The following is a 14,569-nucleotide window of genomic DNA, read 5'->3' on the forward strand; positions in this document are numbered from 1 at the left end:
CTAATTCCAAGAGTATGTACATTTCAAAAAAAAAAAAAGGACCATGGTGTGAAAATGGCTTAACCCCAACATCTGTCTCTCCATTTATCCCTGGGAGCTGTCTTGCAACATCTGGCCACCTAAATGACAAACTGCTTAAAAGAATGAATGAATGCCAGGGATGAGAGGAAGTAGGGCCTTAGTACAGAATTTTGCTTTACATTTATTTTAATTTTGAGGTATCTTTGACTTGTATTCTCTATGCCTGCTCTGTTTTGCTTTGTTTTTCTACTTGATGTTTTTGAAACATCTGTCTTCAATAGCTTCTCCTATTTTTGGAATTTTAATACTAGCTGTTGAATGACAACTCACAGGAACACAAATGAAGGGAAAAAATGAAGGGTCAAACAAATTACTGTTCTCCAATAACAAATGTTCTTTGAGGGGGCACTCATGTGCAGCCACATCAAAACCAAGACTGTTTTTTCAAACAGTTATAAAAAAGCTCCAGGTCATTGCTCCGCCAAAGAAGAAGGTTCCTAAAACAGTGATGGGCACTGTGAATACTGATGCTTATGAAGGCCAGTCTATTGAGGTAACAGATGATTTACGAACATTTATGATAAATTTCTCCCAGTACCAAATGCCTTGCATTGTTTGCTTTTCTGCTCTGGGTCACTGTGGAACTACATGCTCTAGAGTTCCAAGGAAACACACACCTCCCACAGATAGCTCTTCATCAGCAAACTGCCTCCGGAACTGAGCTGGGTGGGAAAGCCAAAGCCACGTCTTAAAAGTAGGGATCAGGTTTTTGATGTATGAAGTCTTCCTATTAGATAGGTCAGAATAGGCAATATGTATGTACTGAGGGTGTGGGTGACCATAACACATAACATAAACATATGTGGTCCCTAATACATACGTAGATTAACTGCTGGGAAGCACTCATCAAATTATTTAACTTAACTTGACAGGTACACAGAGAGCAAATTATACAGTGCAGGACCATGTTTCAGAAGATGGGCTATGCTTTTTTTAATGTCTTTTTAGGGCTGCACCCGCAGCATATGGAGATTGCCGTGCTAGGGGTTGAATCGGAGCTGTAGCCGCTGGCCTATGACAGAGCCACAGTAACACCAGATCCTTAACCCACTGAGTGAGTGAGGCCAGGGATCGAACGTGCATCCTCATGGATACTAGTCAGATTTGTTTCCGCCGAGCTGCAACTCCCAAGATGGGCCATATTCTTATGGGCTACTGACTTCAAGAACAGCAGTAAGCCTCAGATAACTTTTGATTCAAGTTATAAAAACCTAATGGTTAAATCCAAAATTGTAGGTGATGCTACATTAAAAACAAATAATTGTGAATTCATAATACTGGACAATATTCATGATAAAGTAATAAAGATAAAATTAGTATCACAGGAAAGATGAAATTTAAAAAGAAAAAGTAGAAGAGCATTAAACTTATCTGTATGTCAATAGGAGAGGGAATTTTTTTTTTCAGAAATAGTTATAAAAATTGACATTCTGATTGCTATTTTCCTTTAATCCAAAATTAAAGAAGAGGTCTTGCATACACGAATTTCTTTTAAGTCTTTAAAAGAATTGACTAGGCTTTAAAATTCTGAGAAGGCAGGTTTAGGGACTATAGGCTGCTGGTTTTGATTGGTTTCTAGCCCCAACGCAACAAAATCAACCTCTTAAGAACTGACTCATATGAATAAGGCAAAAAAACCCAAAAAACAAAAAAAACACATGTACAGTGACATATACTTTGGAGGCATTTTGTGTATTTGAAATTTCATTTGCATTTTTAGACCAGGAGTTAACTCTTTGCAGGATGCACTACACACCACTGAAGGAATCAGACTAGGAATTTCAGCATTCATTTGATGTTTCTAGAAGTCAAGGAAAGTAGCCGATTAAAAAACAACTCAAACACTGCTTCTTTGTCATGTTCAGCAAGCGTAACATAATTAATGACAGAATAGCTTACCTGGGACAGGGCTCTTTCTTGAACCTAAATTCTGAGAATCCACAATCTCTTCTGTTTGCCCATCTGCTTCTACTTCTACTTTGTTCTGAATCTCTTTTGCATCTTCACTAAGGCAAGTTCTTCCACTCTCATCCTCTTCTAAGACTCTCTGGACTGCACTGGGAACACTCGCAGTACTAACATTAGTGGCAGCAGCAGGACCAATGACTGGTGTGGGAGGAGGAGAAGCTGGAGGAGTTGGAGGAGATGGAGAAAAGGAGGGAACTGTGGACGGGGTGATGGGAGTTGGGACATACTCCACTTTCACTTCTTCTGGGGGATTTTCCAGAATCTCCAATTCAAGAGTCAATGGCAACACCTCCTGTTTTACTATTTCCACGATGCTTTCTGTGGCTGGTAATTTTTCACTAACTCCGTTCATTTCATTAATTAGGTTAGTACTAGAAATCAGCGGAAGATCACTAGGTGCTATACTACAAGATGTCTTGCATATATCATCATCGATTTCATCTGTTGGTGAAGGATCTGATGCTTCTGTGCAAGATGTGGGGTTGGGTGTAGGAATTGTGTCTTCTGTTGAGGAAGAGAGTTCACATTTGTCATCTGTAGCAGTGGTAAATATTGGCTGGCTACTCAGAGTAGCAGAGCTGGGGGAAGCAGTTGTACTTCGGGCAAGTGGAGAAACAGTGGTGGGTGACGGCGGCAGCGGAAGCTCTGGTATGGATTCCACCACAGCAGTCTCAGAGGCCGGGCCTCCTCGTTCTTTCTTCTCTCCACTGAGTGCGAGCCTGAGGACTGGGGAGGGAGACATTAACACTGGATCTGGTTTGGGCTTCTCTTCTGGGGAAGAAAAAAAAAAAAAAAAGGAAGAGTTTTAGGAAGAATTACTGGATCAGAGATTATACTGTATTATTTTGGGCCAATTCTTTTAATTGCTTACTATAAAACATGCGCAGAAGACAAACCAAAATGTTACTTTTCTAAAAACATGATATTTTCTTTCCTAGTTACACGCACTATTACATAACCTCCAATACATATAAAGATTATTTTAAAGTAAGAAAAGGAATTAATTCATCAAAAGCTCATTAAAACCAAGGCTAAACCATTTCTGGGATGGAGTGGGGATTTTCTTTAAGGTAGAGACCTCCATCTGTAGAAAAATTTTCTACTAAGGATAAATTATAATGACTGGACAGGACAGTTAATTGGAAATTAAACTGTTAAGAGACAGATAGTATTTTTTATTCTATATATTCTTGCATTTGGGGAAATTTTTATAAAGAGTATGTATTACTTGCATAAAAAACTACTTAACAAAAAACTATCATGGTGTCATTTATTATCAATGAAATTTATTATCAGTGAAATCCAGTTCCTGAACATAAAAATTCATTTAAAAATTAATTTAGAGGAGTTCCCATCGTGGCGCAGTGGTTTACGAATCCGACTAGGAACCATGAGGTCGCGGGTTCGATCCCTGCCCTTGCTCAGTGGGTTAACGATCCAGTGTTGCCGTGAGCTGTGGTATAGGTCGCAGACGTGGCTCGGATCCCGAGTTGCTGTGGCTCTGGCGTAGGCTGGCGGCTACAGCTCCAATTAGACCCCTAGCCTGGGAACCTCCCATATGCTGCAGGAGTGGCCCAAGAAATGACAAAAAAATAAAATAAAAATAAAATTAAAAAAATAAAAAAATAAAAATTAATTTAACTTTCATTTCTTAAAAGAGGCATATGACTAGAAATAATATTAAGGAATAAAATAATATTTTATCTTGTAACTTCAATTGTAAAAAAAAATACTTAAGGAGAAACCAAAGTTAATAGTCACATAAACTAGTCCAATGGAAAAAACGCTTTATATCTATGAGAATATATAAAATGGATGTTTGTACATTGAAAGAGAAAGTGTGAGAGCAAGAGTGAGACAAATAAATTGATAATCACAATACAGGTACCAGAAAAATGAAAGGAATAATGTTTTGAAAATTTCCCTATTTTAAAATTCCAGGTAAAGTGATATGTGATTCATGCCTAGTGAAGATGAAACCAAAGGAGAAATTAGACCTGTTTCCAGACTGTACTTCCTTCCCTCCAGTGGAAAAACAGATATTTAGGAGTATGTTCGTTAAATGCAAACGAAAACTTTAAGCACTGCTAAAAGACAGTCTAAGCTGAAAGGGACTTTACTCTCTTTGCCAGAAATCTTTATGCATCAGTGAAAATGAGTATTTACAGTAAATTTTAGTTAAATAAGTCTGTTAAAGATGACATGCTCTTTAATCAGATAACACATAGTAAATATTAAGCTTTTAAAGGCTAATTAATTCACTGCAACTACATTTACTGATCTTAAAATTCACTTTAATTTTATGGGCTTAGAGGTCAATGTCTCTTTTTTTTAGGGCCACACCTGCATCATATGTAAGTTCCCAGGCTAGGGGTTAAATCAGAGCTACAAGCTCTTGGCCCTATGCCACAGCCACAGCAACACAGGATCCAAGCCAAGTCTGAGACCTATAACACAGCTCAAGGCAACGCTGGAACCTTAACCCACTGAGCGAGAAAGCCAGGGATCAAATCTGCATCCTTAGGATACCAGTTGGGTTTATAACCCACTGAGCCAAAACAGGAACTCCCAGAGTTTCTTAAATCAAACTCTGCTTACTTAATGTAGTGGAGAAATAAAGTCAATAGGTTATCAATGCCAAATACCTCAGACTAAGTTGCCAGAGCAAAAGACAAATACATTTCAAAGAAATACATCTATTAGATGTATTCCATATATGTGACATATAAAATAAATAGGTATTTATTAAAATATTCCCGATGAAAATAATTTCCAATTCATTGAAATAGCTACATAAATCACCTAGATTATAAAACACCACTGTGAAAGCACATCAGAATACCACTCTTTATGATTAGATGCATTCAACAGCAAAAATAGTAAATTTCATTAACTAATAATGGTATGTTGATTCAATTAGTTTTGGGAAGTAAAATTTCTGATACTAAAAATTGTTTTAAAAGCAGCCCTATGAAACTTTTATAAACTCTTGAGAATATCTAATATTAATAAAATTAGAAACAAAAAAAAGTATTTGTAAGAGCTCCTTATAATGAAATAAAAGTCCTTTAATTAATTCATTAAAGTTTTAATACACAAAGCTGAAAAGTATAATAGAGTAAGGTCTAAAAACATTGATTTTATTTCTTTACAAATTTTTACTATTAAGACTGCTTTGCAGTGCCATGATAGATTGAAATCTGATATACTGCATTTGAAATGTTTATATCATTTGGCCATCTTTAGGAATTTGTGGGAATTTCATCTTTAAGAATTTTTTCTGGAGTTCCCATTATGGCACAGCAGAAATGAATCCGACTAGGAACCATAGGTTTTGGGTTCAATTCCTGGCCTCGCTCAGTGAGTTAAGGATCCGGTGTTGCCGTGAGCTGTGGTGTAGGTCACAGATGCAGCTCAGATCTGGCATTGCTGTGGCTCTGGACTAGGCCAGCAGCTATAGCTCCAATTAGACCCCTAGCCTGGGAACCTCCGGGTGCTGCAGGTGCAGCCCTAAAAAGACAAAAAAAAAAAAAAAGAATTTTTTCTAAGGAAAAAATCATGCAAGAGTGAACAAAGGAAGAAGTCTGAATATTTAAGGCAACAGTATTTATAATAGCAAAAAAAGAAAAATAAACCAAATGTTTAACAATGAGGGATTTATTAAAGAAATAATGGCCTGGGCACATAATGGTATATTATGCAATAAGATAGGTTTTTAAAAGAGTACATAATGATATAGAAAGTTGTTTATATAATAAAAGACTTTTTTTAAAAAGTTGGGCACAAAACTGTATGTGGAGCATAAATCTACTGGTAACAAAGATAATGAATTCTATATTTTTAAGGAGGATGAAAACTGCCTCCTTTTATTCTCATAGAGTGGTGGAACCAATCTCCTAGATATGTGCTTTCTGCTTGTCAGGAGCTGCACAAGACTGAGAGGGTGTTACCATACTATCATTTAATGGGGAGACATCAGAAATGCTAGGTATCCTGCAGTGTGAGGGACAGTCTCACTTGACAGAGAATACTCCTGTTCTAAATTCCAAAAGAGGCCCAACTGAACTACACTGGTATGAAATGTAAAGAACACTATTCTTCTGTACCTACTCTACATCGAGAGCTTTCAAAAAGCACTAAGACTAAGGCACAAATAACTTTTATTTGTATGTAATTATACATATCATATTCTAAGTATAATGAATGCACTTTTTCAAACAACATCAAACAATCTTTAAGCTTTATCAATATACCATTAATACCAACTGAAGATTTTAATTCATTAAACAGTTTTTTTCACCTACAAATCAAACTGAAGTCCTCTCTGTCTTTATAAAGTACCAAAACAAATGGGAAATGGAATATTTGTCTGGGAATTTGGTCTCCATGTAACCATTCCAGCTGTTCATATCAAAACTGAGAGAGCCAGCTGTTTAATTATAGCAGCTAACATTTATTAAGCACTTAATATGTGCTAAGAAATAGGTCAACTACTAATATGTGCTAAGTGTCTTTTAACTCTGACAACCACCAAACTATTATGTTCCTATTTTATAGATTCAGAAACTGAGATTAAGTCATAGGTCCAAGGTCATATAACAAGTAAGGCCAAGAACCTGAAAATGATTTCAAATCTTAAATTCTTCCAATTCAGGCAGGGAAAAAGAACTTACTAGAAAAAGAAGTATTTCGGTGAATCAAGCTAGTGGGGGACTTCAGGGCTAACATGGACTCTGTAACCCAGTACAAATCCTACAGTAATGACAGTTCCATTGACAGAGAAAAAACGATCTGACTGCAGAATGCAGAATCTATTGTTTCTGGGAGGACTATTAACAATCTTTGAAAATGATGCATTATTGTATCCCACTTTAAATTCAAAATGAATCCACAGCTAGAAGAAATTTTTAAAAAATTCTCAATTGTAAAAAAAAATTCTCTGAAAAATGATGAACCCTTTCTAATGTTATTTGAATTACATGTATTTAGTTAAAAAAGAAAACTATATGGAGTTCCCGTTGTGGCGCAGTGGTTAACAAATCCGACTAGGAACCATGAGGTTGCGGGTCTGGTCCCTGCCCTTGCTCAGTGGGTTACCGATCCGGCGTTGCCGTGAGCTGTGGTGTAGGTTGCAGACGTGGCTGGGATCCCGCGTTGCTGTGGCTCTGGCGTAGGCTGGCAGCTACAGCTCTGATTCGACCCCTGGCCTGGGAACCTCCATATGCCGCGAGTGCGGCCCAAGAAATAGCAACAACAACAACGACAAAATAATAATAATAATAAAAAAGAAAACTATGAAAACTACTGTATATATTAATAAGCTATGGGTAGAACTAGAAATAGAAAATTAGAGTTACTGAGTTTTCTGGAGAATAGTTGGTATTAGAGGAAGCCAACAGAAATCCCAAAAAGTTACTTACTGTAAGGTATATGAAATATATTTAAAATTAAGTTTTTCTGTTCATCAAGGTAATGTCAAACATTTTATAATTCACCTATGTCTATATCAAACATCAATTTGAAATGCTGATTTTTTTGGCCATGCCCACAGCATGTGGAAGTTTCCTAGGCCAGGGATCAACCCCACATCACAGCAGCGACCCCAGCCACAGCTTTGACAATGCTGCATTCCTAACCAGTTAAGCCACCAGGGAACTCCTGAAATGTTGATTTTATTATTCCACTAGCACAAAAAACTGAGAGGAAACAAAGAATTCTGCACAACTCCTTCTATAAATTAAGGCCTAAATATGGTAAGATGCAGGTGGTCTCCAAATCTAAAAACCGTAGGAATTCCCTTGTGGTGCAGTTGGTTAGGTCTGGCAGTCTCTGCAGTGGCCTGAGTTGCGGCTATGGCTTGGGTTCAATCCCTGGCCCAGAAACTTCCACAAACTGCAGGTGTAGAAAAAAAAAAATTTTTAAAAATCTTAGCAGGTCAGAGCTATCATCATCAAGACATACTATGAATTCTTTGTATCACAGGCCAGCTATAAAAAAAGCATAAAGGATATGTTAAGGCCTCTCTGCCTGGAAATTATTCAGTATGTTTAGCATAATTCTAAATAGCAAAAGGATTATAACCATGCAAAAGTAATGAAGTAAAGTTGTGAAGGGAATACCTTGAAAATTCTCCACTCAGATTGAAAAATACTCTGAATTTTGACTCAAAAGTGCTTGACCATGGGTGGTAGAAAGTGGTCTTCCACAAAACCTATGAAGTGCATTCCTGGCAAGGTGAATGGCTTTAACATTTAAAAATTTAGCTTTAAGCATGTATGAGTCTCTAACTCTGAACACTGCTGAAAGAAGTATTTAACAATGCAACTTTTAAAGAAGCATGCCAGCTTAGGGTCTGTTACCTATCTTGTGGTTTAAAACTAGTTCATAAAACAAATAAAATTTAGGATTTGTCTTTGTACAAATCTAGCAGGTTCCTGGATACTCATGGGGAGGGAAAGAACATCACATTATCTTGTATGCCTTAAAGAAACAGTGAAACCAGATACAGAAGTTTTTAAGTACAATTAACTTGCAGTCCAGTGAAAACAGCAATGCTAATACTTCCACTTTGATCATACCAATTCCCAATGCTTTTTAAAGAATAATTTTTAGAAAATATAATTTGCATGGATCAACCATGGAATATAATGTACTCTGGAGGAATAAATACTTGAATAAAACAGAAAACACATGTGATTTCTATTCATTCTTAGAATTAAGTCAGAAACATTATAAAAGCATGCTCGAAGTCATTTGTTCCCCCACCCCCACGCCTAGTGAATTTCTCCCCATGTTAGCTAAGGTCATCCTAAACCCAACTAGGCAGGAAAGAGAGACTGTGATATCCCGCTTTCTGGTGTGAGATTTCCCTTAAAGTTTCCAAGAGGCAATAGGTATACTTATTTCACCGAACATTTAGCACTTCACGTTCAAGGTCAACAGTAGAGACCTTAGTATGATTCCTGCATGGTAATAATGGCTATAATTTACCAAGAGCTTTTTGAGTGCTAGGCATGTCCCCACAACAACCCTGTGAATTAGGTATCTTCATTCCATTCTATAAATGAAGAAATTAAGATACACAGCATAACAACTCATCAAGACCAAATAGTCCTTGATAGGGCCAGGATTTGAACTCAGTACTATCTCTGAGACTACAGAAGCCAAACTTGTAAGAAGAAACATTTTATGTTTTTAAAAATAGTAAGATACACATGAACATGTTGAACTTACACATAAAACTGTTGTTCTTATAAAGTAATATATACATCAATTTATTCTCCCTAACCTTATTCCAAAAGAAACAATTTAAGGCAGCAAAAATTTTACCTATAAATATACACTGACAGTGAGGCATTAATAAAACATAGAAAAAATTTTTACTAATCATACCTACTTTATTTCATAGTGGTAGAACACTTTAACTTATTTATTTATTTTTTGCTTTTTAAGGCCACACCTGCAGCATATGGAGATTCCCAGGCTAGGGGTCAAACTGGAGCTACAGCTGCCAGCCTACACCAGAGCCACAGCAACGCGGGATCCGAGCCGCGTCTGCGATCTACACCACAGCTCACGGCAATGCCAGATGGCAAACCCACTGAGCAAGGAGGCCAGGGATTGAATCCGCAATGTTATGGTTCCTAGTCGGATTCGTTTCCGCTGTGCCGTGACGGGACTCCGAGGTAGAACGCTTTGATTTACCACCCCTAAGTTTTATTTAAAAGTGGATATCTGAATAATCCTCAGATGTTTTACTCTTACTTTTAAATGCCGAGGGCAATGTAAATAATTTTTTTTAGAAAAGAGGGACTAAAGGTAAGAGGGAGGAAAACAGTCATACACAAACCTTGCTTCTGGTCGCTGGCTGCAGTGACAGGGGCGCTGGCAGCAAGATGAGCGCTCTCCACAGTCCCATAAACCACAGGGCTGTGCTCTGGGACCTGGCTGGGCAGCTGCTGGGATTTGAAGTACAAAAAAGGGTGATAATGAGCGTGCGAACATAAAAACTAGCAACATGGAACCCAAGCAAGTGGGGAAGACAAAGTAGGGTAGGAAGTCACAAAAATTAAAAAAAAAAAAAAAAAAAAGGAAAGCAAGGAAAAATATATAGGCCAATTTAATAAATTCAAAAAGTACACGGGAAGACAAGGAAGAAAAGGAAAAGAGGCAGCAGGAAAGGGGAAGGAAAAGAGATAATTACTATTAACCACAGCAAGAAAAGACAGCACAACAATCATTAGTACAATGCATTCTCCAGTGTTCCTTCTAAGGACAGACTTTCAACCGAACAACAGATGTCACATCTGAGAGGGAATTTAGCATCTTCCCAGTCCTAAGACCAAAAGGACTTGGTCAACTTCATTTATAAACCACCTAGCAAAACAGCTCATCCGCTGAAAGCAGGACAAACAAGACATGATGGGTTTTCAACACCAGTTAATGATTTGAGAAAACAATATATATTGTTCATATAACCACACAGGTGAAATGCAACTTGCAGTCTTTAAAGGAATTTTCACCTTAAAATGTCTTTAGATTCTGGGTCAAGAATGATACCTTTTCAGAGTCAGAAATCTGAGTAAAATATCTGGCTTTTCAGAGCTGAGAAGAAACTCTAATTTTTGCTCAGCTAGTATATGGAATTAAAAATGCCCATCAAAATCCAGAGTAGGTTGAAAATATTGCAGCCATTGTTCAACTTAGAGGGAACAAGAATCACACAAGAAAGAACAAGAACATTCATTCTACATCACATTCCAGGTAGGTAATTTGTTCTGGATTTGAGGGTTACACAAAAGCCACACAATAAAGCAGTGTCTCTCCTTGGAGATCTAAGGTCCATTTTTTGACAGCTACTGAATCTCCCACATTGAATTCTATCAGTACTATCAGAGCAGAGCTCCTTGCACAATTCTGATTTCCGTTTTTGTATGGGAGGGGAAAGTTAAAGTAGGAGTGATCTGGGGTAGAAAGGACCACATAAAAATGGAAGAATGAAAAATAGTCTTAAGTCTGTAAGTCTCACATAGAGTAGGAGTATAAAATGAAATAGATCCATTTAAACACCTATCATTTATTACATGTCATTTAAGTAACAATGCTTTTTGCAATGAACAATATGCTATTTATATAAGACTATGTATGATGTACGGAACAACAGACAGGAATGGGGAAAACAGAATTATTTCATCTATTCATGAAAGTACTCACATTCCACAATAACTTCTAAATGAAGACCACTAAAATTATATTTCCATAAATAAAAAATGAAGAGTTACTGTTTTCACTTTAAATCACTGCCAGATGGATAGTACTACCATGACACTTTACTCTGAATCCTTAGTGGGGGGAAAATTCTATCAATAAAATTCAAAAGCAACAGTCACCCTCTGCCCACAGATGCGTGACCTGCAGATAAGTAAAGCCGACTGTATTAGCCATTATATTTAAGGGACTTGAACATGCGCAGATTCTGTTATCTGCAGGGGTCCTGGAGTCAATCCCCTGTGGGACAACTGTAGTGACTCAGTTCTAGTCTATGGCTGAAAACAGCTCTGGAACAAAGGAAAGACTCTTTGTTACTCAACATTTATTACATAGTTATCCACATATCTCAGAAAAGAAAGATCTGTAAATTCTGTCATTTACCTGAAAGAAAGAAAATATAATGACTCCAATTGTCTGGGAAACAAACAGCCAAAAAGGTAACTGCTGAAAATAGGTCACCAAAATAAACGGCATATATGGTTAAGGTGAGATTTTTTAAGATGGTGAAAGGCTACCCATACCTATAAATCTGTATAGATCAAAGAGTATTTCAGTCTAACATTAAAATACTTTCAGTCATATTAAACAGACAACTACACAGACATTTTTCAAATAACAAAGCCCTAGGAAGATTTCATGTATAAAGATTTATAAGAAAAATTTCAAATAACTTGTTGGTTAACTCACAGTTACAAATACAAGTATCCAGTTTATAATTATACAGTCACAAAATACTAAGAAAGTACTCAGTTTCCTCCTCTGTTAAAAGTGCCTTTCAGCTTTAACAATCTCTAAGCCTCTGACAGAACCAAGAAAGTGCTAACATATAAACATGCAACAAAAGACAATACTTTAGGAGTTCCTGTCGTGGCTCAGTGGTTAACGAACCTGACTAGCTACCATGAGGATGCGGGTTTGAAAGCTGGCCTCGCTCAGTGGGTTAAGGACCTGGTGTTGCCATGAGCTGTGGTGTAGGCCGCAGAAGCGGCTCAGATCCTGCACTATTGTGGCTCTGGCATGGGCCAGCAGCTATAGCTTCAATTCGACCCCTAGCCTGGGAACCTCCATACGCTGCTGGTGTGGCCCTAAAAGACAAAAAGACCAAAAAGAAAAAAAAAGTCAATACTTTAATCTTGTTTCAAATTAATTTAAAGTTAGGGTAGTCTTTTCAAATTTTAGCTAACCTTTAATTCCAACTCTTCTTAGGTGACATGATCTATCCTGTTGAGAATATATTTAAGAATTTCAAAATCACTGCACTTCCGTTTCTTTCCCTATTGGTAGGAGTGAAAATTTTTTAAACATCAGTCTGGAAGGGTAATTAGTATCAAAACATAAAATAATGAAGATATTTAGGGAGTCAAAGTTAAAAGGGTTGATGTGGCAACACCACTTTTTTGCAAGAGTTCATAATTTATGTCAATACTAAATCCCCTCCCCATATGAAATTTTTCAAAATCAAAGCTCTGGTTGACAGAAAAACACTTCTCGCTTTACAAACACAGTCTTAAGGAAGCTTATTTAAAGTATGGCAAGATATTAGATACTTGATAGTATCAAAGGAATGAATTTCCTTTATAAATTCTACTTGAGAATCTACACTGTTGAAGATTTATATATTAAACCTCAAGTATTGGCCTGAAGGGAAAATGACAGATGAAGGCCCCCTGGAGGAATTCATTTTATTAAATAGAGTATTTATCAACAGGTAAAAGAGGCAACAAAATCTTAAACTGTCCTTAAATACTTCTTTGAACAATTTAAAATTCATTTCTCAAGAGCATCCAAGATGGCGGAGACCCTTATTGAACTCAACTCCATTCACGAACACACCAAAATCACATCTGGGACTTCCCATGTGGCTCACAACAAAATCACAACTATTTGTAGAACAACCATTGATGAAAAAAGCTGGAACCTACGAGAAAAGATCTACAACTAAAGACATAAAGAAGGAAACACAATGAGATGGGTAGGAGGATGGACTCATAATACAATCAAATCCCATACCCCCGACTGGGTAACCCACAAACTGGAGAATAATTATATCACAGAGATTCTCCCACAGGAGTGAGAGTTCTGAGCCTCACATCAAGCACAACAGCCTAGGGGTCCTGCACTGGTAAGAGGAGTCCCCAGAGTATTTGGTTTTGAAAGCCAGCACAGCTTAATTTTGGGAACTCCACAGGACTGGTGGCAATAGAGACTTCACTCATAAAGGGTATACACAAAATCTCAGGCACCCTGGAACACAGGTCAAAAGAAGTAATATGACAGAATCCTGAGCCAGACTTACCCTCTGGTCTCAAAGAGTATCACAGACTCCACCCTGAGACTAGCTGGGCCCTTGATTTGTCCACTAGCAGACCAATGCAACTTTCAGGACACCCTGGAACCCATATTCAACTATGTCAGGATACACTCCCCCCATCCCCAATGATCTGAAACAAGCTCTGGGGTCTCTGGGCCCTTCAGGGAGACTTTCGAAACCAGCTGGCACTAACTCCAGGACCTGGCTTTTCTGATGGTGTGTGGGCAAGAGCCCTGGAACCTTTGTGACCCTGATCCCACACCCCTGTGAGCAAGCGCTAGCCCCAAAGTCCCCTAGGGCTTATACCCAGCTGCCTCATGACCAGGCACTGCTAAACAGGAGCTAGGAGCATCCATATGAGCCAAGTCCTGGCAATCAACCAAGTTAGGGGCCAAAAAGCCTACGAGACCACCCACACAGTCACCCTGCCACAAAAGAAAGACCCACACGGCCCTCTCAGGGGGAATACCTAGAGGATATAGCTTGGGTGACAACAGGGGAGTGCACTGCTGGGATACACGGGATGTTTCCTAGAGAAACCAACTTCTTCAAAGTTGAGAAATGTAACCAACCTACCACTTACATAAGAATACAAATAGTAACTGAGACAAAATGAGGTGGCAGAGGAACATGTTTCAGAAAAAGGAACAAGACAAAACACCAGAAGAAAAATTAAGTGAAGCAGAGATGGGCAATTTACACGAGAAAAAGTTCAAAGTAATGATCATAAAGATGATAAAAGAGCTGAGAAGAATGGATCTCAAGAGTGAAAAGTTAGATGTTTTTTTATTGAAGAATTAGAAAATATAAAGAATTCCAGAGATAAAGAATACTATAACTAAAATAGGAAACAAACTAGAAGGAATTAAGAGCAGACTAAAAGATACAAAGGAATGGGTGAGTGAGGTGGAAGACCTTCTGAACAGAAAAAAGAATGAA

General features: G+C 37.7%; 1 protein-coding gene across 12 annotated transcripts in view; it reads right to left on the reverse strand.

The window, feature by feature from the left end:
- EIF4G3 (eukaryotic translation initiation factor 4 gamma 3) overlaps nucleotides 1-14,569 on the reverse strand; it is a 342,120-nt gene that overhangs the window by 126,389 nt on the left and 201,162 nt on the right. For 9 of the 12 annotated variants that reach the window (XM_047792299.1, XM_047792293.1, XM_047792291.1 and 6 more), the window contains 2 exons: nucleotides 9,899-10,007; nucleotides 1,981-2,820 (listed from right to left, as the gene is read on the reverse strand). In XM_047792299.1, coding sequence (XP_047648255.1) covers nucleotides 1,981-2,820; nucleotides 9,899-10,007 — 949 coding nt within the window. Of the gene's footprint in view, nucleotides 1-1,746; nucleotides 1,883-1,980; nucleotides 2,821-9,898; nucleotides 10,008-14,569 lie in introns of those variants that run through there. The other 3 variants (XM_047792288.1, XM_047792290.1, XM_047792298.1) reach the window with 2 other exon arrangements.

The sequence above is a fragment of the Phacochoerus africanus genome, chromosome 8, assembly GCF_016906955.1.
Source record: "Phacochoerus africanus isolate WHEZ1 chromosome 8, ROS_Pafr_v1, whole genome shotgun sequence".
Lineage (NCBI taxonomy): Eukaryota > Metazoa > Chordata > Mammalia > Artiodactyla > Suidae > Phacochoerus > Phacochoerus africanus.